The sequence below is a fragment of the Apiospora kogelbergensis genome (assembly GCF_038363985.1).
Source record: "Apiospora kogelbergensis strain CBS 113332 chromosome Unknown utg000001l_segment0_segment0, whole genome shotgun sequence".
NCBI classification, from domain to species: Eukaryota; Fungi; Ascomycota; class Sordariomycetes; order Amphisphaeriales; family Apiosporaceae; genus Apiospora; species Apiospora kogelbergensis.
Window position 1 is genome coordinate 1,166,139 of NW_027117418.1, and position 25,267 is coordinate 1,191,405.

General features: G+C 54.2%; 8 protein-coding genes across 8 annotated transcripts; 5 read left to right on the plus strand and 3 right to left on the minus strand.

The window, feature by feature from the left end:
• Positions 1 to 1,018: 1,018 nt before the first annotated feature.
• On the minus strand, positions 1,019 to 3,074 carry PG998_000386 (glycyl-tRNA synthetase; the record flags this gene model as incomplete). Its single annotated transcript, XM_066867204.1, has 2 exons — positions 1,019 to 1,417; positions 1,470 to 3,074. 2 exons carry the CDS (start codon positions 3,072 to 3,074, stop codon positions 1,019 to 1,021), a joined length of 2,004 nt encoding a protein of 667 aa, XP_066735619.1.
• A 684-nt stretch (positions 3,075 to 3,758) lies between these two features.
• On the plus strand, positions 3,759 to 5,880 carry PG998_000387 (ribosome production factor 1; the record flags this gene model as incomplete). Its single annotated transcript, XM_066867205.1, has 8 exons — positions 3,759 to 4,656; positions 4,826 to 4,889; positions 4,978 to 5,020; positions 5,168 to 5,173; positions 5,320 to 5,359; positions 5,414 to 5,446; positions 5,533 to 5,607; positions 5,768 to 5,880. The coding sequence occupies 8 exons, from the start codon at positions 3,759 to 3,761 to the stop codon at positions 5,878 to 5,880; spliced, it is 1,272 nt and encodes a 423-aa protein (XP_066735620.1).
• Positions 5,881 to 6,402: 522 nt separating this feature from the next.
• PG998_000388 (uncharacterized protein) lies at positions 6,403 to 8,777 on the plus strand (the record flags this gene model as incomplete). The annotated part of the gene is made up of 2 exons (XM_066867206.1): positions 6,403 to 7,512; positions 7,563 to 8,777. The coding sequence occupies 2 exons, from the start codon at positions 6,403 to 6,405 to the stop codon at positions 8,775 to 8,777; spliced, it is 2,325 nt and encodes a 774-aa protein (XP_066735621.1).
• A 637-nt stretch (positions 8,778 to 9,414) lies between these two features.
• PG998_000389 (Nucleoside transporter) lies at positions 9,415 to 10,656 on the plus strand (the record flags this gene model as incomplete). Its single annotated transcript, XM_066867207.1, has 2 exons — positions 9,415 to 9,590; positions 9,672 to 10,656. The coding sequence occupies 2 exons, from the start codon at positions 9,415 to 9,417 to the stop codon at positions 10,654 to 10,656; spliced, it is 1,161 nt and encodes a 386-aa protein (XP_066735622.1).
• A 947-nt stretch (positions 10,657 to 11,603) lies between these two features.
• On the plus strand, positions 11,604 to 12,680 carry PG998_000390 (uncharacterized protein; the record flags this gene model as incomplete). Its single annotated transcript, XM_066867208.1, has 1 exon — positions 11,604 to 12,680. The coding sequence occupies one exon, from the start codon at positions 11,604 to 11,606 to the stop codon at positions 12,678 to 12,680; it is 1,077 nt and encodes a 358-aa protein (XP_066735623.1).
• Positions 12,681 to 13,014: 334 nt separating this feature from the next.
• PG998_000391 (tetratricopeptide) lies at positions 13,015 to 16,725 on the minus strand (the record flags this gene model as incomplete). The annotated part of the gene is made up of 4 exons (XM_066867209.1): positions 13,015 to 13,498; positions 13,542 to 14,077; positions 14,129 to 16,276; positions 16,324 to 16,725. 4 exons carry the CDS (start codon positions 16,723 to 16,725, stop codon positions 13,015 to 13,017), a joined length of 3,570 nt encoding a protein of 1,189 aa, XP_066735624.1.
• Positions 16,726 to 19,209: 2,484 nt separating this feature from the next.
• On the plus strand, positions 19,210 to 20,397 carry PG998_000392 (uncharacterized protein; the record flags this gene model as incomplete). Its single annotated transcript, XM_066867210.1, is given in 3 exon segments — positions 19,210 to 19,752; positions 19,929 to 20,245; positions 20,259 to 20,397. Coding segments are annotated over 3 exon segments (999 nt in total), but the record flags the coding sequence as incomplete, so codon positions are not given.
• Positions 20,398 to 21,152: 755 nt separating this feature from the next.
• PG998_000393 (mitochondrial distribution and morphology protein 34) lies at positions 21,153 to 23,269 on the minus strand (the record flags this gene model as incomplete). The annotated part of the gene is made up of 4 exons (XM_066867211.1): positions 21,153 to 21,434; positions 21,503 to 22,229; positions 22,301 to 22,524; positions 23,003 to 23,269. 4 exons carry the CDS (start codon positions 23,267 to 23,269, stop codon positions 21,153 to 21,155), a joined length of 1,500 nt encoding a protein of 499 aa, XP_066735626.1.
• Positions 23,270 to 25,267: the final 1,998 nt, after the last annotated feature.

The window sequence follows — 25,267 nt, forward strand, 5'->3', positions numbered from 1 at the left end:
GTTCATCATACATATCAATCAAAAGCAAAAGGGGCGACGGGTCGGCCTAATAATCATTAAAGATTATTGAATTGCATCTTGCTTTCGGAACTCGGGCGGGAGCTAACTCTTCAACCGCCGCCCAGGTATACTTATCTAGCTCGGGGTCTTGGCCTGGCAGTGATCAATTTTTCACACACATTCCTGTGCTTGATCTCATTTTGGTAGTCATGACAAGCGCCTATGTCGCTGCTAGCAAGACACATACATACACCTTATTCACATGTTTCAGCTGCGATGCCCTTTACCATACCACCGGAAATCCGGCTCTCACGGCAACGAGCGGCGAGACCGCAATATCCTTCCTATGTATGTGGTGGCCATGGAGGCCACGAGGGCCGGTAATCAGGAGGCCAGGAGGCCGCCCGGCTGCTCATTGCCATTCTGCGTACTGTTTTCTCAACCTGTTCTGTTACATTTGACGACATGGCCTTGATAATTGGATGTAGATCAACGTTGAAACACACTAGCTGGGCAACCGTGCCTTTGATTCACTGTTTCCAATGAGCGGGTCCCGTCACAGAAGTCGCCCTCACCCCTCACTCCATCGCTCCCGGTACGACCCCTGGGTGTTAGGTCTGGAGTCCAGGGGAGTTGGTCCTACACGTACGTCTCACGTGCGGTTGGGGACACCATTACATTCCGCATGAGGTCACATCCTGTGCTGGGTAGGTAGCAAAGCCTGGACCTGGGAAGTTACTTGAACATATGAGTAACACGAGAATCTCATACACAGACTACTCACGTTTCTTAGGAAACAGGTATTGCAAGCCTCTCTCTCATCTGAGAAGCTAGGATCATTTGGGTAGTCGGCATGAAGAGGGTTTTTCCCATAGATAAACATCTGTAGGTGATAGGTAACAAGCCAAGTGAAACTACATCTCAGGATTCGAGGGTCCAGCATTAAGATCTGCTGGGCCCATTATCGTCTATTTTTTGTTTTTGTTTGACATCGAGTGTTACGTCCGGGATGACGACATTATTCACGGATTGTCACCTCGACCTCCTGTCCCTCGAATGCTGGAAGCTCGCCCTCAACCTCTTGCCAAGACTTGCTGCCGTCCACCATAGACTGGATTGCCTGGATGATCCGATCCTCGTCGGCACGGACTTGCTTAGTCGAGTCGCGGTCTCGGAGCGTGATTGTCTGGTCCTTGACAGTCTGGAAATCGACAGTGATGCCCAACGGTGTGCCCAGCTCGTCATTGCGGCTGTAGCGTTTGCCAATGGTGGCCGAAGAGTCATCAATACGGCTCGAGATACCCCTCTTGCGCAGCTTTTGAGACAGCTTGTAGCAGAACGGAGCGAACTGCTCGTTGCTCGAAAGGGGCACAATAAGAACCTTGGTCGGGGCGACCGTAGGGGGGAACGACAAGACCTATAAGTTTGTTAGATTCGAGAATGACAATATGCAAAAGGGGGTAACTTACACCGCGGGCCTCGTCGCCACCTTCGCTTCCTCGGCTCCAGTAGCAATGCTCCATCAGTGCATAGAGAATACGGCCAATACCGAACGATGGCTCGATAACATTAGGAGTAAACTCGCGCGTGTTCTCGGTTCGTGTTCGCTTTTCTACGACAACGAGCTCCTTTGGTACCGTGCATTTTCCGTCGCCAACACCGGGAACCTCGATGGTCAGAGATCCGGATTCGCTTAGTGCCTTTGCAAATTCCTCTCGTTGAGCTTGGGAGGTCTCCATCAGAGCAGCTTCCACTGTCTTGCCATCCTTCTTGAAGTGAGGACCGAATTTCTTCTTGTCGACGTCCACAACCCACTCCTCGATCTTGATGGGGGCAGGCAAGCGCTCGCGAACAATCAGAGGTGCACCAGTCTTCTTGGCGTGAACGCTGAGATCATAGGCACTACGGTCAGCACATCCGACACACTCGATCCAGCCATACGAGGTGAGAAGCTCGGCGTCCCAGCAGTCGGCGGCGTAGTGGGCCATTTCGTTAGCCATGTGCTGTCTGAACCGAATCTTGGACTGATCAACGCCGATCTTCTTGAGGAATAGGTGAATACGAGCAAGGAAATAACCGAGAGTCTCGTTATCTACAGTGCCCTTAGCCACGGCCTGGCCGATTGCCACTTTCTCGACGCTGGTCTTTCCTGAAAGCTGGGTCTCGCGGTTAAGCAGAACAAGCTCAACATCCTTGACCTCGTCAAAGCGAGGGTGCTTCTTTCCACCTTCAGGGTCAACAAAGTGTTCGATCTCGGCCATCAGGAATTCTCGCACTCGCAACAGACCGGCACGCGGGGAAATCTCGTTTCTGTACGACCTGCCAACGGAGGCCGAAGCGAAGGGCATCTTCGCCTGGTTGAACTCCAACAGCTTTGAGAAGTTCAGGAACTGGCCCTGGGCCGTCTCGGGTCGCATGTAACCGGGAGAGTTGCTGCTGGGGCCAATGGAGGTCTGGAACATCAGGTTGAACGCAACAGGGGGAGAAGGCTGCACACCAGTAGCTGGGTTCTTCAGGTCGTGCTTCTTGATCAACTCGCCCAGCTCCGCGCCGTTGTAGTTATCGATCTTGGCCAAGGTCTCCTCGTACTCCTGCACGACGGCATCGTCGAGCTTCACAGCCTCGACAGCGCCTTTGTTCTTCCGCTTCTTCTTCTTGGGATCCTCCTCCTTCTCTTCGACCTTCTGGCCACGTGCCTCCTTATCACCCTTGAGGCGGTTCTCGAGGATCTCCTCGACGAAGTGATCGGCGCGCAGGATCTCGCCGTTCTTGGGGTCCTTGCACATCCAGTCTGCAAACTTGTCGACGTGCCCACTAGTCTTCAGGACCTCGTGGGGGGTCAATACACTGCAGTCGATCTCAAGCATATCCTCCTCCAGAACGAAATGCTTCCTCCAGGCGTCGACGACGTTAGCCTGGAGGCCGCAACCAGGAGGACCATAGTCGTAAAGACCAGCAACACCGCCGTAGATCTCGAACGAAGGAGTGTAGAACATGCGCCGGCGTAGCATGGAATCCAAGGCGGGGCGGTCGAGGGGCTGACCCTTGAGGGTGGTGGCGGCCGAAGTAGTCATGTTTGCGGGCGGGTTGGACCGAGTCTCCTGCGTAGGAAAAGATCGATAGACTGAGGCAGTGAAGCTCCTCAGTTGTTGTACTTGGGTGCGTGCAACAATTGGTCGCAGAAAGTGTGTGGTTGACCTGCCACTGAAGACTGGACTGTGAATGACGTGAAGAGCCCGCATTCACCACTAAAGAATGGGAAGAAACTTTGGAGAGAGGAAATAGTAGGGAATGAGAACAGGTGAGTCACTGCAACAGGACACAGTGCCACCAATAAGATCAATGCCTCAGCAGGTAGGTAGCCCTCTTTACAGCTTTTTATACGTTTAATTCACAGTGAGGTACCTGAGCTAGAACCAAGGTATGGAGTGGTACATCTGTCGGGCCACATTAGATGGCTGCTGTGCATCGGCTTGTATTTGGGAGTCAATACGGACATGCTTGCTTGAGCCTCATGAAAATCCAGTTCTGAGTACACCGAAAAATGTACCCCTCTTCCAGTGAGGAAAAACGACCCCGCGCTTGGATCTGCTAGCAGGGAGCCCCCTTGCAAGAATTTATCACTATCGCCTTATCTTATCGGCCCATAACTTTTTTTTGGCCGTTCTGCCGTCGCCAAAGTCCAATTGTTTCAACTGAGGCGCACCCACGAAAAGAAGCCTCTTGCATCACGAACACGTCAATTGCCGAGCGAAGTAATGGCTGGAACCAAGGGATCACTGTCCAATAGGACAGGAAACAAGATTCATCGCAAGAAACTCTACGTTGAATCGAAGAAACAGACTGCGAAGGACAAGCTGGAGAGAAACTTCCGAAGGAAAAAGGAGGAATCAAACGACCCCGAGCTCCGACGTCAGCGCTTGGAGAAGAACAAGCCAGTCACCATCGATCGGAAACGTGTCTTCAGCACGGCAGACGACGACAGTCTTGGCGCAAATGTCGACCTAGCGCAGCTATTTAAGCGCAGAAGGCTCGCCGAAGTCGAAGTCGGGGGACCACAGGACGCTGATCCCAATGCCGACGAAGACGGTGCCCAGGACGATGAGGACGATGAAGATGACGAGGTCGACAGTATGCTGGGGTCTGACGACGACGACGAGGAAGATGACGAAGAAGACGAGCGCACCAAGTCTTCGAACGATCTGCGTCGCGTTATCCGCGAGGACAGTACAGCGCCCTCGATAGCTACCACGGTTGATCTCACACCTGAGTCGTTGGTCAAGAAGTTCCCGACTCTGTTCTCCGACGATGCGCCCGACGAGCCGAAACTGCTTATCACGACCACACTGAACAGCACAATTCATAAGGAGGCGCAGATGCTCACCTCGTTCTTCCCCAACAGCGACTATGTTCCTCGCTCGGCGCACAAGTATGCGCACAAGTACTCCGTTCGTGAGATCGCCAAGTACGCTTCCAACCGAGGCTACACGTCGATTCTTATTCTTGGAGAAGACCAGAAGAGGCCGAAGAGTTTGGATATTGTCCACCTTCCCTCCGGACCGACCTTTTCATTTTCCGTTTCCAACTGGATGGATGTGAAGCGCTTACCGGGCCACGGAAATCCCCAAGATTTTCACCCAGAGCTTCTTCTTAATGGTAGGCAACACTTCCCTGAGCCCTTATTCGACGTCGGCCCCTTGCTTAGCCGAGGTTCTCTGAAACCGATCTGGGCTTCAATTTCTAGTCTCTACTTGAGAGACGCACCCACATATCAGCATATGGACATATACACTTGGGGCATGATTAGCTAACTATGAACCATCAGGCTTCGTAACCCCGCTCGGCGTTCTAACGGCGAGAATCCTTATGTCCTTATTCCCTAAGAACCCGTAAGTCCCGTCCCACGAGTCGAACACATCTTGGTGCCAGACCAGAGCTCTGTACAGAATCATCTTTGCTAACATGGATCGCATCCAGGGAATTCCAAGGTAGACAAGTGGTGACGTGCCATAACCAGAGAGTGAGTGGCCCCCATCTTGTTGCGTTTTGGCGTATGGAAGTTCAAACCGCCGTTTCTTGTTGGCCCTTTCCTCCATACTATAGCCTTTTGCCTACAATGGTGAATATCACTTTTTCTATTGAGCATTTGCTAACCGTAATATTACAGGATTACGTAAGTTTCCTTAATTCCTGACGGCTCCAGTTTCCGTCCTGGTTTGAGGCTTAAGCAGTTTTCGAAGCCAGTTGTACTGCAGGCCTATGCGGTATAATGTATACCATTCTGAAGGCTATTGACTCTAACACGTTACGCCTTGATAGATCTTTGTGAGACAACACAGGTACAATTTCAGAGAAAAGCGTAAGAAAAATCAATCCATCACTCGATATGGACATCACACTAATTTTCCTACAGGGGCCACTGAGAAGAGTGCGGTCGACGCAGACGGTATGTTAATCATGGCTTGAGACACCTCGAGAGGCGGTGCTTCTTATCTCAGCTCCGGCTTTCAACAACTGACCGAATCCGTTTAGGCAAAGTCATGAAAGGCGTAGAAGACGTCAAAGCCGTGATCCAAGAGGTTGGCCCGGCAAGATGGACATGTAAATGTGAGCCAACAGTTTCTCCAAGCCCCTCTCTACACTGGTCGTTGCCGAGCCGTCGGTGCCTACTGGTGCTGTATTGCGATGGTATGGCCGGGTCATACTGGCCGTGCAAAGCCATGGGACCAAGCAACCTGCAATCGAACTCAGTACTGACTTGTAGCAGTGAGACGTGTCGTCAAGGGAATCGGTAGAGCCGGCAGCGGTGATGGAGACGATGCGGTACCTTGGCAATGGAAAGCTAAGATGGACGTCAAACGCACTGAATTCCAGCTCTAAGATACCCCTTTTGCAGAAACCACGGTAAGGCAATAATACACTACCAAAAACATGAATCCCAAAACTTGTCTGTCGCGTTCCTGGTTCCCGCTTGACATATGCCCCACTAAGGTGGACGTGGGACTTTACTACACAACTAACTGCTTCTATCACGTGTACACCTGCAAGTGTATTGCTCGGCTGCAGCAATGGGATCGATTCATAATACTGATCGATTTCACCTGCCGCTGTCATACATGGATGCAGGTACAGTGGTCGGGGTCGTGTACCGCCCCTTGGAAGACCTGGGGGAAACGGAGAGTGACGAGAAATATGGGCCCAGTCCCTAACCCGCAAGCACGTTTATCTCTTATCTACTGATAATTTTTTGCGGGGGAGGGGTTATTAAATCACTGTGACAATTTGTTGGAGGGGTCTTTTCTTACTCGATGACAAGGCCAGCCAATTCATCTCTCTTGCCCAAGGGTACATCAACCCCGAACAAATTAAGAATAGGAAGAGAAACATTCCCGGTTGCCTGTCATGCCGATCGAAAAGCCCCTTCGCGTTCTCCTGCTCGGCAACGGCGGCCGCGAGCATGCCATTGCTTGGAGGTTGAGCCAGTCTCCCAAAGTCGAGGCCGTCTTCGTCGTCCCTGGTAATGGCGGCACTGCACTCTGCCCTAAGACCTCCAATGTCTCTTCCGTCTCGGCCGAGGACTTCCCCGCCCTGGCGGAGCTGGCCAGGAAGGAGAATGTCAACTTCCTGGTCCCGGGCCCCGAGGCACCCCTGGTTGCTGGTGTCGTCGACTACTTCGAGCAGAACACCACGGTGCGCCACTGCTTCGGGCCCTCCAAGAAGGCCGCCCAGATGGAAGGCAGCAAGACCTTCTCCAAGGACTTTATGAAGAAGTGGAACATTCCTACTGCCGAGTACGAGAACTTCTCCGACTACGAAAAAGCCAAGCAGTACGTCGATCAAATACAGCACGACGTTGTCATTAAGGCTAGCGGTCTTGCTGCTGGCAAGGGCGTGCTGATGCCGACAACAAAAGAAGAGGCTCAACAAGGCTTGAAAGAGATCATGCTGAACAGGGAGTTTGGCTCTGCGGGAGACGAGGTTGTTATCGAGGAATGCCTATTGGGAGACGAGCTCAGCATCATTACCTTCTCCGATGGACACACGATCCGATCGTTGCCCCCGGCCCAAGACCACAAGCGAATTGGTGAGGGCGATTCTGGCCTCAACACGGGTGGCATGGGGTGCTATGCGCCGACGAACCTTGCGACACCAGCTCTCGTTGCTAGAGTCGATCGTGAAATCATTCAGCCTACCATTGATGGCATGCGCAAGGACGGCATGATCTTCCGCGGTGTCCTCTTCACAGGTCTCATGATCACCAAGACGGGACCTAAAGTACTCGAATACAATGTTCGCTTCGGAGACCCAGAGACACAGACACTTTTGCCTCTGCTCTCGCAAGACACCGATTTGGCCGAGATCATGTACGCCTGCTGCGAAAGCGATCTCGACCGATCAGACCTAGTTGTCAAAATTGATGCTAAGTCGTGTGCTACCGTGGTGGTGGCAGCCGGAGGCTATCCCGAAGCCTACGGAAAGGGTGACGAGATTACGGTACAGACGCCCCCAGCGGTATCAACATCTTCCATGCTGGAACCAAACTATCGGACGGCAAGGTACAGACGGCTGGTGGCCGTGTAATTGCCGCGAGCGCCACCGGGGACGATCTTAAGGCCGCCGTAGACCGAGCCTACGAGGGTGTCAAACTCATCAACTTCAACAAGATGTACTACCGAAAGGATATTGCCCACCGTGCTTTCCGCCCCACGGCAGACACGAAGAAGGCCATGACATATGCTCAGGCCGGTGTGAGCATTGACGCCGGAAACCGTGTCGTCGAGGAGATTAAGCAGCTAGTCAAGTCCACTGCCATCGCTGGCGCGAACGCGGACATTGGTGGATTTGGTGGGGAGGTCGACTTGCATGACGCTGGATACGCACATGAGGGCTTGAAGTTGGTGAGCTGCATTGACGGAGTTGGAACAAAACTCATGATTGCCCAAGAGATGAACAAGCACGACACGGTTGGTATCGATTTGGTGGCCATGAACGTCAACGACTTGGTCGTGCAAGGCGCCCAGCCTCTATCCTTCCTCGACTATTTCGGATGCAGCAACCTGGAACCTCAAACGACAGTCGACTTTGTACGTGGTGTCGCCGACGGTTGCATACAGTCAGGATGCGCCCTGGTTGGTGGCGAGACTGCTGAGATGCCTGGCATGTACAAGCCGGGCGATTACGACGCTGCCGGCTGTGCGAATGGAATTGTCGAGTCCAAGCACGCTCTGCCAAAGCTCGATCAGATGGCCCCCGGCGATGTTCTCCTCGGATTGGCCTCTTCCGGTGTCCACTCCAACGGATTCTCACTGGTCCGTCGTATTGTGGAAGCCGCCCAGCTCAGCTACCACGACGCCGCGCCGTGGGACAAGAGCGGCATTACCGTAGGCAACTCGCTCCTGACGCCTACTAAGATCTACGTGAAGCCGCTGCTTAAGGCGCGTTCGCAGCTCAAGGGCTTGGCCCACATCACAGGTGGTGGCCTCACTGAGAACGTGCCGCGTGTGCTGCCCAAGGAGCTGGCTGCCGAGATCGACGCGGCGACATGGGAGCTGCCGCCCGTGTTCAAGTGGCTCAAGGAGGCGGGCAATGTTGCTGCTTCCGAGATGGCGCGGACCTTCAACACGGGTATTGGCATGGTGGCGGTGGTGGCGCCGGAGGAGGCAGCAAGTGTCGTACAGCTACTGCAGGCTGAGGGCGAGACTGTGTACACGATCGGCAAGCTGATCAGCCGGAGTGGCGAGGGCTGTGTGCTCACCAACTTGGAGTCGTGGAATTAGGTCAAAGGGGTTTAGCGGTTGGGGGTTGGGTCTATAGACGGGATTTCGGAGTTAAACAGCAGAGAAAAAGTGCCTGCGTATAATGGCGGCAGTGACATTATATACCCTTGGCACGTCCACATATGTATGTATGTATGTACAGAATTGATGTTTTGCTACATATCAGATATCAGATATGCCGAAGGGTTAGATAACGTGGGGTGGCGGCGTCAGTGCACCGGCGCATCCGCTTTAGCGTTCACCACCCCCATCCTTAGCGCTGTCGCCCCGTGTTGCTCACTAACAGCGGCGTCTGGCCCTGCAGCTTGGCGGCGTCGGAGGGTCAATTGACGTTGTCATCCATCTCATCTTTCCTCATGACCTAACTAAACACATTCTATCACTCTACCTTCTTTATTATAACGCTATCAACGCCTATCTTCTAGGAGGGTGCTGTAGACGACTTGCTCCCGAGATAACTGGAGCTGTCTTTTGCAGTATTCTTCTGCCTGGGCCTTGCTTTCTACGCTGCCTCATCTCGCCCATCCCGTTCTCGGCCACCCTACGGGCACGCATCCAGTCTAACGGTGCCTGAAAGACAAACACCCCCGACATCGATATTGACGATCGAAGCGACCGACCCAAATCGAACCCAGCCATGGATCGCATACGCTCCCTCTTCAAGAAGCGCGAGGACGAGCAGGAGTACGCGCCTCTTACCGACGAGAGCGGCTTCCTCGACGAGTCCCGGCATGAAGACGAGCACGCCCTTCCGTTCTCCTGGATCGAGTATGGCATCTTCGTCTGGCTTGGAATTGCTATGCTATGGGCTTGGTATGCGCACCCTGCGACTCCTACTCTATCCCGCATAATGATGAAGCACCGACGGCTACTAATACTAACTGATGCATCTAGGAACATGTTCCTCGCCGCCGCGCCCTACTTCCAGACCCGGTTCCAAGAGAGCGACTGGATCCTGCAGAACTTCCAGTCGGCCGTCATCTCAGTCTCGACCGTCATGAACCTTACGGCCATGATCATCCTCACCAATATCCAGGTCACGGCCTCGTACCCCTTTCGCATCAACATCGCGCTCTACATCAACGTCGGCGTCTTCTCCCTCCTGACCATCTCGACCCGCCTTTTCCTCGACACGCCGCCTACCCACTACTTGTGGTTCCTGCTCTCCATGGTCGCCTTGACCTCGTACGGCGCAGGCCTCATGCAGAACGGCGCCTTCGCCTTCGCCGCCAGCTTCGGCCGACCCGAATACATGCAGGCCATCATGGCCGGCCAGGGCGTCGCAGGCGTGCTCCCTCCCGTCACCCAGATCATCTCGGTCCTGGTGGCGCCGCCTCGCGAATCGACCAACGCGGCACCCGGAGAGGTGGACGATGGCACCGGAACCGCCGCGTTCATCTACTTCCTGACGGCGGTGGCCATCTCCGTGATCGCGGCTCTGGCGTTTATCCCGCTAGTGCGGAGGCATAACCAAATCGTCGAGGCCCGCATGATAGAGGAGATGGCTTCGTCGTTCAACAGCGTCGAGGAGGCGGAGCGCGCCGCGCGCAAGAACGTCAGCGTCTTCACGCTGTTCAAGAAGCTACACTGGTTCGCTAGCGCCGTCTTCGTGTGTTTCGCCGTCACCATGTTCTTCCCCGTGTTCACGCCCAAGATCCTCTCGGCCACGCCGCCCGCCGAGGCTGACGCTCTCCTGAAGCCGGCGGCCTTCATCCCGCTGGCCTTTTTCTGCTGGAACCTGGGCGACCTGGGCGGTAGGGCCGGGGCCCTCGTCCTGCCGTTCCGCGAGCGCCCGTTCGTCCTCTTCGTGATCAGCGTGGCGCGGGTGCTGTTCATCCCCTCTACGCGCTGTGCAACCTGCACGGAAACGGCGGCGTGATCGACAGCGATGTCTTCTACTTGCTACTGGTCCAGTTCCCGTTCGGGCTTACTAACGGCTGGCTTGCGTCCAACTGCATGATGGCGTCGAGCGAGTGGGTAGAGGAGGGCGAGCGCGAGGCTGCGGGCGGGTTTATGGGGCTCTGCTTGGTGGCTGGACTGACTTTCGGCAGTCTGTTGAGCTTCACGGCGTCTGGCGTGTAAAGCCACTGCACTTGGTTTTCGAAGAAAGAAGTTCTTGGTGTTTTGAGATTCTCGGCGTAAACGGATACCCCAGACCAATTTGAAAGTTGACGATAGATACATACATACACATACATACTGCAAGGCGGCGTTGGCGTAATGGGGCATTTGGGGGCATTTAGGTAATAACAGCATCGTGGCACCGATTAAGTGGACTGTATGTAGGTAGAATTCGGTCTTACGAAGAAGAATCTTACACGGCATCCGTCACGGTAGCATTGAAGTCGGAGTCGAGAAAGGGACAGCCGCAAGCTTGCGCGTTCGCGACCGGCCCTGGCGACATGACGTAGCGAGGTACCCGTTTAGGTAATGTTGCATCTTGGCAGTTTGGTCACGACAAGCCACGGCCATCGAATGATAGAATATCAAGGATGGGTTGTTTGGGTATACGTATGCGACTTTGCATTATTAGTCAACGAGTATAGCAGCCGGTCGGCACGGGTGCACACGACTTAATTAAGCGGCTTAGCCCCGTCCCATCATGTGTTACGTGTTGTTAGGTCGGCCTCCTTACACCTGAACTACAACTCGACATCATCTTGTACACTACTTACACGTGAACTCACAAGCCGTTTTTCTTGGGTCGTCAACTTATTTCTCACTTGATCTACTTGCTCAATCAGTCTCATATACAATTATTATCAACTACAGCTATAGCTTAATCCTACAATCCTGCCTTCATCTCGGCAGACTGTCTAGAGGAAGATGGACACCCAACCTCTCTGGGAAGCCCTCTCGGGCGTGCACGACGACGCCGAAAGGAAGGAAGCCGCCATCCGGCGCGCGACGGACTGCCTCCAAGCCGCCGAGAGCTTCGTGCACGTGGCCGAGGGCCGGGCCAACGCCGTGTTCCGGGCGTGCGCCGCCGACGGCGCCGACGTGCTGCCGGGCGGGCTGCTGCGCGTGCCCAAGCGCGGCGTCGAGGGCGCCCACCCCTACGACTACGAGCGCCTCCAGCGCTTCCGCGCCGACATGATCCTGCCCGCCGTCGGCCCCCGCCACCTCGTGCCCCAGCTGCTCGTCCGCGTCACCGAGGCCCAGGCCGCCGCCATGGACGCCGCCCGCGCCGCCTCCGGCAAGGCCAAGGACGACGGCAGCTCCATCGACGGGCCCGGCGCCGCCATGCTCATCCAGGACATGACCCCGACCCCCGCCACCCTGGGCATGGAGTTCAAGCCCAAGTGGCTCGCGCAGTCGCCCATCGCGCCCGCCGGCGCCAAGCGCTGCCGCACCTGCGCCCGGGAGGCGTACCGCAACCAGAAGCTGCTGGCCAAGCAGCAGCAGTCGCGTTCGCAATCGCCGTCACAAGAAGAAGACAGCGACCAGCCGCCGAAAGTAGCGGCCCCCAGCTGTCCGCTCGGCCTGCTGCACGACGACCCGGCCGTGGTGCTGAACGCCATCGCGCACTTCGCGCCCGCCGCATGGACGCCGGCGGACCACGAACGCCTGCGCCGCGCCTTGGCGGCGTCGGGCCTGCTAACGAAGCTCCGCGACGTCCAGACGGCGGGAGACCCGGGCAACACCATGTTCGACAACCCGGAGGACCCGGGGTTCGGCCTGGCCATGACGCTGCGCGACTGCACCTGCTTCGTGCGCATGCCCAAGAGCGACGGCGACGACGATGCCGGAGAGGTCGAGATCAAGCTCGCCGACGTCGACGAGAAGAACTGGCACTCCAAGAAGGAGTACTGGCAAAAGTCGCACAACAACCTCGTCGACAGCGGCTTCTACCACGGGACCGAGGAGCCGCACATGGAGACGGCGTGTGTGCTGCAGATGTAGGGACATTTACGTGGCCGCTATGGCATGATAGTCTATTGTAATTTTGGGTTTGCTTAATGGCGATTTCGAAGAAGTATCATATATCATATACAGGCGATGGAAAGACCGGGGTGCCTCCCGAGTCACTATACTATACAAGTGCACTCATCATCTCGACAATTGGCCTTGGGAGTTTTTATGGTATTATTCTCAATTCTGATGTGATGGCTACCAAACCTCTGGTAGCCATTCATTCCTCGCACAAGAACATGACCTAATTGATGCTTTTTTCTTTGCCGTGCCCTGCTTGCTATACTGGTGTCAAATTTCGTGGCTATGTTGATTATACAATGAATTACTCGTCGTCCTCATCGTCCTCCGCGGCACGCGCCTCCGTCATGCTTGTATCTGCGGGTGCGGCTCCTTCCTCCTCCTCATCGCTGTCGTCCAGCACGCGGCCGCCGCGCCGGGCACGTCGCCGCGTGTTGCCACCATCCTCGTCATCGTCCTCACCAGCGTTGTTTTTAGTTGTGTCGTCGACCTCCATCCGGTTGTCTTCGTCGTCACTGTCTGCTGCTTTGTTGGACTTCTCGTCGTCATCATCGCCATCAGAGCGGTGCCCCTTGTCCTCGTTTTCCATGGCCCGCTCGGCGCGCTCGAGCGCGTCATCGTCGTCCGAGTCGCTGTCAACAACCAGCTCCGCCGACTTGTACTTGGAGTTGGTCGTCTCCTTCTTGGCGGCAAGGCGGCGCTTCTTCTTGGGCTGCCGCTCCTCCTCTTCCGAGCCCGAGCCAGACTCATCATCCTCAGCCGCCTTCTTCTTCTTCCCCTTGGGCTGCCTTCTTGAAGGCTGTCCTCCCCTCGGAGGCCCTTGGCTTGGACTTCCGCTTGCGCTTGACCTTCTCGCCCGTCTCCGTGTCGGTGGTCATTTCGGCCTCCTGCTTGGCCTGGTCCTCCTCGACCCGCGCCTTGGTAAGCTCGAGGTCACGAAGGGCAATCTCCGCACGCTCCTTGCGAATCTTTTCCTGCCTCTCCTCTTCAGCCGCCAGTGCCTTCTTGCGCGCCTCCTCTCGCCGGTTCCATTCGGCTTGTCGCTGCTGCACCGCGGCCGCAAGCTTCTCCTTGTTCTTCTCTTCGTACTCCTTTTGGCTCTCAATGGTTCGCGAAAGCTGCTTGCGCTGCGTGTTCCTTGCCATGTTGGCTCTCTGTTCGAGATCAGACTTGGGATACGGTGGCTGGGGGCTTGCCGCAATCTCGTCGAGTGCCTCAATCGCCGCTTCCAAGCCCTCCAAAGCACGCTCCAATTGCACCAAGCTTCGCTGGGCCTCATTAACGCCCATGATGTGCTGTACTTGTTGAATCTGGACAAACGCAACATTGAACTTGAAATGGATCTGATCCGGGGCGATTTCCAGAGCCTGTCACGTATTAGCATAGTTCCTTTCGATGACCTATCAGTCGATACGCACCTTCTTGGCAAAGTCGAGCGCAGTCTGGTATGCGTCCGCATCTTTCTCCACCTTGGCTCGGCTAAGCCATGTGCGGCCAAGACAGGCAAGAATGCTTGTATCCTTATCCTTCCCCTCCTTGGAGAGAGCAATCTCGTAACTTTCGATGGCCTTGGAGAACTGCCGGTTCTCGGCATAGATGTGGCCCAGGTTGACAAAGACATGGGGGTCCTTGATCGTCTCGCGAACCTTCAGGAACACCGGCAAGGCGGACTTATGATCCTTCTTGTCTTCCACGAGTGCAATGGCGATACCTTGCGCAGCGTAAGCATTCTTGGGGTCTAACTGCAGAGCCTTATCAAAGAATTCAACAGCGCGAGTATACGTAGCAGAGCGCTTCGATTTCTCTTGCTCTGTGTCCCTACGCATCTCGCGGGCAGCCATCATGTACAGATTACCCATGCCGATCAGAGCGTAGCGGTCATGCTTGTCATAGTTCTGGAGGGTATGCTTATAATGCCGAAGTTCGGGATCCTCGTTGATGTTGGCAGGTCTCTTTCTAGAATGAACCCTCCCAAGATACCAGCCGTAAAGAGCGCGAACCTCCAAATCCGCAGGGTTCTCTTGGTAGAGCTTGGCAACGGCATCAGGCCCTTCCTTGTTGGGGTTGGTTCGCAGTTTGATATAGGCCAGCCGAGCCTGAGCATCAGTGTAGTCGCCGTGGCGGGCAACCAAACGCCCGTAGACCTCAATGGCCTTCTCTGTAAGGTTCTGAGACTCGTAGCTCCGCCCCAGGTTGAAACTGATTGTGGTCACCAGTGCATCTGTGTCCATATCTTCGCCCTTTTCCTCGATACGCAAGCACGCTCCCAGCGCAGCTTCGAACATCTCACTGGCAGACCCGTGCTTCTCAGCCTGCGAATAGAAGCATCCGATGTTGTTCAGTAACTGTGGCGGAAGGTTCTTCCGTAAAGCGGCGCGAGTTGCCGCCTCGTCCTCGAGGTCCTTCGGCTTTTCAGATTCTGGTATCTGATCTATCTCCATCTGCTCGACTTGAAGAAGGCACTGGAGTGCTTTATCGGGGTGCTCGTTCTCATACAGGCGAGCGAGATTCAGTAGCACTGAAGCATCCGGGGACTGGTTTTTCTTGGGGTCTTTCCAAGCAGATCGGACACTCTCCATATACTGAATGGCTTTGGTCATCTCGGTGATCTTATCCTCTTTGACGGCCGCATATTGGTTTGCGAACACTTCCTCGGCGTACAGAGTACCTAGTAGCACCATGGCTTCGTAGTTTTTGGATTGCTGGATCATCTTCTCCAAACGCAACTTAGCTTCACCGAGATCATTGCCGAGAACCGAAAGCTGAGCCACGCCGAATTTAGCTGGCAGATATCCTCTCTCTATACCACCTCGGGCCTCGTCTGCCCTACGGTAGTAATCCGTCGCGGTTTGCACGTTACCACTGACGTGTTCCTTGCGAGCAAGCAGATACCAGCTGTCACTGGCGATATTGTTTACGTCGGTGAACTGCAATGCCTTGTTGGCGAGAGACTCAACATTGCTAAATTGTTTCCTGGAGAGGAAGTAGCCGGCAAACGTAGCGCACGTAAGGGGCTGGTTCTTGTCCATCTTGAATGACTTCTGGGTGAACTCAGTCATGGCCTTTTTGTAAAGGCCAATGAACTCGGGGCTATTCGTGGGAACTCGTGCGCTGGCATCGAGATAGTAAACACCGAGCAGGATGTTGGCGATTTTGGACTCGGGGCTGATCTCCAAAGCTCGCTCCCAGGCCTGTTTTGCGTCGTCCTTGAAACCCAATTGCCAGAAACAGCAGCCGATTCCAATGCGTGGATCGGGGTCGACCATATCAGGCATCTTACGCAAGACGTCCTGGTACAGCGCGCATGCATCGGCATACTTTGCGAGCGAGTATAGTGCCCGCGCTTTCCCCATCAAAGCAAATACATTTCGGTTTTGCGAGACTCGGAGCGCATCCTCGAAACATCGCAGCGCATTGCGCAAAAGATCCGATTTTTCTGGATCGATACTGGTCGGACCGGGGGCTTTTGAAGGTGATACGAGTGACGCTCGCAGGAGGTAGATGACGCCACGGGCCAGATAGAGAGGAGGAAAATGTGGGTTGATTCGGAGCGCTTCGTTCATGGACTGAGTAGCTAGGTTCAAAAGTATTCCTTGGTTTTGGCCTCGGAAACCAGGTCGCCCTCTGGTGGCACACGCGGCGCTTCGCGACTCTTCCACAGATACATCCAGCAAAGACAGCTGATCATGCTAAGCTTCTCCTTGGGGTTGCTGCTCTGCATGGCATTGCTACCGCGTAGCAACATCTCAATGGCATGGTCGATGCTGTGTTGCTTCGCGTAGGCAATGGCGACAGTCATCCAAAGGGTGCGAGAGGCGCGCTCGTTCTCGAACAGGGTGCAAAGCTCGGTAGGGTCGTCGTGCAGCTCGTCGAGGTTCAGCTCGACGGCCTGCTCGTCCTCATCACCCTGAACAGGGATATCGATATTGAGAGGTATGTCCGAGAAACGCTTGCTGACGGGCATTTCGGCGCCAGTGATGCCGCCAGCGGCGTTTCCATTGCGAGCCGTCGCCATGACTGTTTATCGGATTGCTCGCGGGGAGATTCGCGATGCTACGCGCAAAAGAAGGGTCGGGTCTGGGCGCGTCCGAGGACCGCTCTGGGAGCAAGGTAGCAGCAGGGAAAACGGTATTTATTGCTGGTGAGTAGAAACAGTTATTAATTGGTAAGAATCATCCCAAAAAGGAAAAACAGCAGCAATCACCTCGCGGAAGGTGATGCGGAAGATGCGAGCTTTCAAGATTGAATTCTGGCGACGCAAGCTTCATTCAGAAGGCTGAAGCTAGGTAGGACAAGGCGACACCAGGAAAGGTGGGTATTGAATGAGGCTGAAAGTGCAGGTGTGGCTGCTACTGCAAGGCTGACATTTCAAGAGAAAGTATGCAGGTAGATGAGGCGTAGCAGCAGATATCGAATTATGTAAGTGTGGCGCCCATGGTCGACGCGGGCCAGTCGGGCTAACCGAATGTGCCCACCTGTCAGCATTGTCGGCGTTCTGAAGCACGCAGGGATCCAGAAGCTTTCAACAAGCATGTTGGCTGATCGATCTACATATCTGGAAACGAACAACCCGCTTTTTGGGCATTCCTGTTTTACGCGTCTTTCCTGGCAGCTGGCTTGTCTGCAGGGCAGTATGCAGGGGAACAATTCACGATAGGGCAGCTCTTAGACAGGATGCGTCTAATTTAAAAGAGTCGGCATCCATGAGTTCGGGCAATTGATCGGCAGAGACCCCGTGCCAATTGCCAGATGAAGGATATGCATAGTCCGTATGCAGACAACAATGCTTCCTGATGCTTACCGGATTTCGCCGCAACATTTCTAGGCGTCAGCTTCTTGCTGACTTCCACGGAGGACGCTGCCCAATTTAGAACAGGCTGTGGCCGGTGGCCGGTTGATGCATATTACTATTGTTTGCCAGCCAGTCATATGTCGATTGGATGTGCAGGTGGAACCCTTTGCCGAACATGTCGGCTGCCTGCCTGGTTCGATAAGAAATGCTGCTCTCGTGTTGTCTGTCTAAGTCCTTTGCGGCTCAGATCCCTGCCGCCGTCTTTTCGTCAAGAAAGGTACACGTGTATGCATGTTCCCGTAACAAGCGTGCTCTACCACGTTGCCCAAGCGCGAGAAGCAGAAAGAGCAGGTTGCATGGTGGTTTTATACTGCGACAACCAAATTTTGACCTATCGCACAAGGTCGCATTCCGCTCTCCTCCTTTCACGGCCATGCGACCAGTGCGCGAGGCCCGGAATTCTGTAACTACTTGGAACGTCAGACCCTACCTGAGGGGGCCGGACACGCGGGATTCGGCATGGCAGAATACCACCACAACCCAACCTGCCAACAACTCTTTTGAAGAGCAGAGAGTCAGGGGCGGAAGGGGGCCCAATCAAGAGAAACACGAGAATAAAACTTACTTCAGCTTAGCTTGCCACAATCTGCGCCGGTCGTCTAGGTCGTTCAATAGAGGAGAAGCTTTCATTTATCTGGGTTAGCATCCACTGGGGCCAATCCGTACCATCCATTAGCCATGTATTCTTTCTTAGTTCTGATTTCCAACCACTGCCCGCGGCCCCGGGTCACACGCTACACCTACACTTACACGCAGCACGACATGGTACTGGCTGCTAGAGAGCGACCCCTAATTCTTGTGTGCTCGAGGGGGCGCAGGGGAATCTTGAGAGGTTCCTCCGAGGAACCGCTCCCAAGACTTTTGCATCCCACATACATACATGTCTTGGACGATTAGAAGAAGCATTTGGCATGTACCTCCTGGCGGCGCCACACTCGCACCCTGCCCCTGGTGCCTACCCACACACGTGCCAAGAAGCCTCTGTGTACGTCGATAGCTGTTGGCTCAGTCCATGGTGGGCGCAGGGAGGAGACGCAGTCGCATTCTTTGCGCATCTGGGCCTCTCTCCTCTGGCCCCAATAAAGGGAAGCTGATAGCTGATCGCTCTTAGGTACTTGCTGTTTGACCCGTATAACAACACGTTATAGGTAATTATGCTCAAGCAATCCCAGCAGCCTAGGGCCTAGACGGGGATCCAACTATTACTAGCCAGGCACACGCCCTGCCCTCCTACATAGGAACCGTGTTCCCCAGAGCCATAAACATGTCAGACTTCGACCGCTGAACTTTGACATGTTTCGACCTTGCTGGCGTATTTGACCCGACGTCGTTGGATATTCCTTCTGTGTTTCCTACATTCACAAGTCCGACTCCTTAGGACTGTCATCACCAGCGCTGCGGTTTTGCTACAAACTCCGCCTCCGCCTCTTCCTTCTCTTTTGCTCTCTCTTGTTGGAGCTGTAATATTTCTTTTCGAAAATGGCGAGGCCAGGTTTCTTATCCTCTTCAGGTCTGGCTTTACTGCTGCTGGCATTATGTTGGCTCGTAGGCTTGTCAAGGCATAGGTACTTGTACTCAGGAGGTTATGAAGTGAGTCCAGCAGAACAGGCGCCTACTCGGGGATCGTGTGTCTAACAAAACTTGCAGGCATCTACCGCCAATGAAGGAGAATCTAAGATTCCCTTGGCCGATGTAGAGGGCGCCTCCAAAGACGCATCATTAACGAGCACCGTCACACCGCCGAGCTCAGCAGCGGCAGCCAACCCGCCCGCGACTTCCGCCGCACAGGGATCGTCATCGCAACACACAACGACAACGACGCCGGAACACCCGGTCTCAGACCGCCCGCTTATCTCGTACGCTTACGCCGAATCCGTCTCCGGGCGCGCCAACTTCAAGTACTTCCTCGACCAGGGCCTCCACGGTGCCGCCGACTTCATCTTCATCATCAACGGCGAGACGGACGCCGCCGACCTGATCCCGCAGAAGCCCAACATCCGCGTCGTGCGGCGCAACAACACGTGCTTCGACCTCGGCGCCCACGGCGAGGTCCTGCGTAAGGACGACCTCTGGAAGAAGTACAAGCGCTTCATCACCCTCAACGCCAGCATTCGCGGCCCCTTCGTGCCTCGCTGGTCCAAGAGCTGCTGGAGTGATAATTATCTGGGTCGCTTGACCGACAAAGTCAAGGTACGTACGCAGCAGAAATTTAGAAGCATGTCAGATGCTTCTCGAAGAAAAAAACCAACACATGGCGGGCGCATGCGCAACGGGAGATTGTGCATTTGCGAGCCATACCCACATGGCGCCTTCAGCTGAAGAATAGACGGGAAAAAGAAAACGAAGCTAACAATTCCATTCAACAGCTTGTGGGCATGACGATCAACTGCGGCCCGCAGTACCACATCCAATCCATGATCTTCGCGACGGACAGCGTGGGCATGGAGCTGATGCTGTACCCGCCTCCCGGGTCCTCGCACCCGGACCCCTACGGCGACGAGCACGACATGGTGGCGCTGCAGGGGTGCTACACCACGATGCAGAAGGCGATCCATGGTGAGGTCGGCACCACGGGCGTCATCCGCCAAGCCGGCTACGAGGTCGAGGCCCTCATGTCCGCCTTCACCAAGTCACAGCGCAACTACGCCGACGAGTGCGCCGAGCACCCCGTCGCCGACGTCCTGTACGATCACCAGTACTACGGCAGCAACATTCACCCCCTACGAGACCATCTTCATGAAGGCGAACCGCGATATCGACCCGGTCCTGATCAATGATCTGAGCGACTGGCACATGAATGGCGCATTCCCGAAGGCATGGGATACGTGTGGATAATATATGTTGATATAAGTTGGATTCATTAGACCATAAAAAAAAGTAGAACCAAAAAAATCCGAAAAGTTATTTCAAGTCAACAGCCTCAAGTCACTTGGTGAATTCTGGGCCAATTCATCACTAGTTGTCAATCAATTCGGCTTCGAGTAATGGTAGAAATGTTTCTTTTGATTTGTCAGATTGGAGTGATTTCTCTCAAAAAGGTCTTGCCTCGAGTCGAAGTCTCCTCGGGTGATCTCCAAGATCTTCCGGGAGACGTCACGGTGTTGCTATCCCAGCATCCATTCCTCTGCCCCCATACGCCAAATACCAGGCCAAGTTCTTGCACTCAGAACGTCCCACAACAACTGTCATCCCTCGAGGACAACATGTAGACAAAAGAGATAATCTTGGTAAGTCCTTCCTAAGGGAGTGACGAAAGCCCATTTCGCTTCTCCATCCAATAGAAAGGCGCTCGCATAACGTCGTTGCGATCGCCCTTGTGTTTTCTCGGCCGTCACACCTTTTTCGAAGGATCAACCTGCGCTATCCCACGTAGCAATGAATCAGAGTCGAATGCAATCCCTCGCCTGTTTTTGTCGTAGCCCTTCGCCTATAACGCCATACATTGAAAACAAAAAAACAAAGCCCAATACACATTAAACATTGTGTGCCAAACCCCCAAAAGCTTAGCTCCCAATAACGCCATCGCAATCTTTTTGCGGTTGTATGTACAAAAGAAAGGTCTAAGTGACGGGAAGTACTGCGGTGTAGATCTATTGGGTGGCTTCGTAGGCTGGCGGCGGGACGTCGTCCCTGTCAGCCCAGAAATTTGCGTTGCGTTGCTTTTCGTCATAAACACGACGAGCGATCTCGCCAGCCATTTTGCTGATCCACGCTTGCTCCAGGATGACTGAAGAGGTGTCGGAGCCTTCATTCCTCTTTCTATCCAAGTCGAAGGGACTCTTGGACGATGCAGCCGGTACGGAAACACGAGGTTTCTCTTGTTGAGCAGGACGAGACATGCTATTCTTTTCGGCGGACATCATTGCAGGGTCCTTGTACATGTCCATGTCCAACGGTGCTCGAGCAGGAGCTCCTTCTCAGCTCCCGTCGTGAACCGCACCCTGCTCCCTGCTGATACAAACGCATCTTCCTCGGGTAGCTCAGGAATAGCAGCCGGCAACACGGGCTCTGAGCTAGGAGCAACGACAGAGGCACTTTCGGAAGCGGAGTCGCCCATCTCTCCCATGTCGCTTTGCGTCTCGCTTTCTGAGTTCGGCTTCGAACGGCGCAAGTTGACCACTCGAGTTTTCTTCTTACGCGACATGCGAGTATTTCGACCTGCGCCCAGAGAGAGACCCGTGGTTGCTGAATTCAGGCTTACTAGGGATGGGCGGGAAGGCAGCTGGCCATTATCAAGACTGCCGGTGTCGGTGAATGTATAAGTAGTTGAACCTCCTTGCACCGACTGGGCGCGCATTAGACTGGGTGCTGCCAACGGCGTCGAGCGCGTCGCATCAACTCGATCCGTCGGCGCAGCCCACGCCCGAACGAGAACATCGGGAATACCTGGCGTGAACAACGATAAAGTCCGCTGCGAATCGCTCAAAGCACCCAGGCGCAGCAGGTTCTTCTGTGAGAATAGCGAATGGGTTTCTGACCCGTCCAGGGATAAGGACGATATCTCGTTCGCATCAAGCACGTGACCATTCGCATCTACAGCGTCAGACGGCGTAGCAGCAAATGGATCAATGGCAATCTCGTCTTCCAACTTTCTTTTGGTAGATCGGTATCTTCTCTCGGGAGTTGATCCGGGCACCAAAGTCGCAGGGAGAGTCTGTGGATGATGGCTGGTAATTCATCCATCATCAAGCTACGCAACTGACCCTCGATGGTTCTTTGCAGATAATCCCGAACAAACTGGATAGAGTCAAAGGTCGACGAGACCTTGATAGACTCAAGCGGGTCATCTTGGAAGACCAAGGTCAAGCCTTTTTGCTTGGAGAAGACCAGAATAACGCAGGCTGACAGCTTGATTTCAGACAGCGTAATAGACAACGGTATCGTGAGTCCTGCGGCGGCTGCTACTGGTTGTGGCGAGGTGAAGGTTGGCTTCGCATACAAGTATGTGTTGAGGGGGTTTGCCTGCAAATGTTGCTATATTAGCCATTGTATAACACCAAAATTATTCCTAAAGCGGCAGGATGAACCTCCAAAACTCCGCGAATCCCTGATTCCAATTTCGATTGTTCATGCTTATGATCCACAATCGCGTCGAAATCATCACAATTTGGGATTGGCATCTCGCGACGAACCAAACATTGATGAAATCAAGGGGCAAAGAGGAGGGAGACGGCCGTCCCAAGAAACCCGATTTTGCATCGGAGCTTATGGATCACCGGCTGTGTTGACCGAGGCCACCAAAAATCTTCCAGTTTGCTTTGCCACTTGAGCATTGGTGCCGCAATCCAGATATTATAATGCGCATGTAGAGATAGACCTTGTCTATTCAATCATCGACATGAGGTAATTGTGGTTGTAGTCGGAGGTCCGGTCCTCGGTGGGGGTTGTGACTGTCGAGCGGCGATGCCGCACCAGAGGGAGAAGAAAATCCAGAACGTACCTGGACTTTTGTCCGTAACGTCAAGTAGGCGTCGCCCGAATAACACATCTTGAAAATGCCCCGGAACCTGTCTTCGGCTAGGTCCCCTATCTCTAGTATCTCCAACTCGGGTGGTATGGAGCCCAGGTTGAGCTCGGTAACCAAGATGTCATCGACTATGATCGGGGGCTTCGGGGATTTGTTCAGGGCCGTCGTGAGCAGGTTGCGAGCTCTCTGGTAGAAATCTTCGTCGGCCGTGAGCGGCGACCAGTTGAAGTTGAAGGCCATGTTGAATTGGCGTCGCGGTTACGGGCGCATCGTATTGGGCAAGACGGGATAAAATTTCGGGATGCAATTGCCGCAGAGAGGCTGTGGCGATGCGGCGGGAAGTAGGGCGGGCCTGTCAATTGGGAGGTGTCACGGTGTCACGGGGACGGTCGATTAGGGCGTAGGCGCAAGAGGTCGTTGTAGGTGTGGCTTCGAGGTTAATCGGGATGGCGGTAGCGAAAGTTGAAGCCAACTTGTCTGTCGATGTGGGCGGCCGGCGGGTTGATGATGATTTCCGAAGGAATAATAGGAAGGAGTGTGTGGTGTGGTGGAACTGTCCGAGCTGTGTTAGTGCATGGGCCGAGATGACGCTATGCGAAGCTCGTCTCTTTTTTTCTCCTCTGATCGGGGGACTCCTACACGGCTTTAGCGGGCGAATGGTCTTCCGAACGGGGGCCAGAAACGTCTAGTTTGGAGACCGTTAGGGGTTGTTGTCTCTAGTTGGCCCAGGCACCTTGTAATTCGGCAAAAAGGGTGTGCCTTGTGCCTTGACCTTCTGCTGTGTGAGGAGAGATTGGGAAGGATGCGCGCAAAGCACGGAGAGAGGAAGAAAAAATTGCACCGTGTAAATATCTCGGTCGGCAACGCACCAGAAGCTGCTGGCTGCGCTAATAAACCGGAACGACCCGCCAAGTTGGAGAGGATACGGCAGAGTCGCTGCTCCCCTCCAATCACCCCGTCCCCTTGCGCTGCTCTCCGCTTGCTCGCGTGCACTGAACCACGCTGGCGGCTCTCGTCGCGTACTGTATAGTGGCACATACATCCTACTACGTAACTGGCCATGCCTTGCATACGTGTACTAGGTAGGCATGATAGTTCCCCGCGCCAGCTCCCCACCCGAATATCTCCGATCATGCTCCTTTCATCCATGGTACTACGCTGGACTGCCCTGGACCAGTACTGGACTGCCTCGCCTGCGCAGGCCAGAAGGGCGGTATGCACAATTAGCCAATGCCAATGCCACGATGCCGCCCACTAGGGCTAGTGTGCCAGCGGCGCTTGGGAGCGAAAAATTCATGCCCGCCATCTTCTTTATGTTTCAGTCGCGGTATTGTTCACCTAGCGCACCGTACCTGTATCGAGGACCATGCCGGCGGGTCCTATTCCATCAAGATCCAGGATCGAAACAAGCGATGTTCCCCTCAAAAACCAGGCAGGCCAGGGCTTCTCCGGCTGTCCATTCTTATACATTTGCATAGGCAGGTGTGTATAATGCATTATAGCCGTCTCGCATAATGTCTTAAGGTGTGCCGACTTATATGAGGCCGGCCGGTCCGCCCTGGCAGCAAATATCGGTCAATGAACAGCTAAGCTTGCAGCATGCAGCTTGCATTTCAGCCCACAACTGACAACGAAGTCTGCATGACTAGCTGTGCTATATGTGCATATCTCTGTATTAATACCAACCGCTTCTTTTGCCTTCTGCCCGGATTATGAATGTAATTGGATTCAGGACATCGATCCTTTCACAGGATTTCCGACGGTCCCCGTGCTGTCTAATCCGCTCTCAGCGATTGGTGATTGGTCTGGTAAATCAGCACCTTGCGGCGTGCAATAGCCCAAATGGTACTCTTTATGTCCATGTGGCCAGCACGGGTGGTCGACGCCGAGGTAGTCATAAGTTACATGCCATCTCAAACATACGACTAAGCTCTAAAGACAGGACTTCGAAACTCAACTTCCGATCTGAAAGCATCGTTCTTGATAATAGCGAACAAAGCATAATGCCCAAGTTAAGGGTCTTGAGTCGTAGAGACGTCAGTCGGCAGAAGTGCATGGCCCCAGAGCGGCGAAAGAAATAAGTGGCCAATGTGAGGCTTGAACTCATGGCCTTTGCATTACTCAACATGCTCGTGAGAAGATATGAATACGACGCTCTCCGTACTCAACAATAGACAGAATACAGAACTCAAAGAGAAAGAGATAAAGCGGGAAATGCTTAGCAAGGCTTGAACTTAT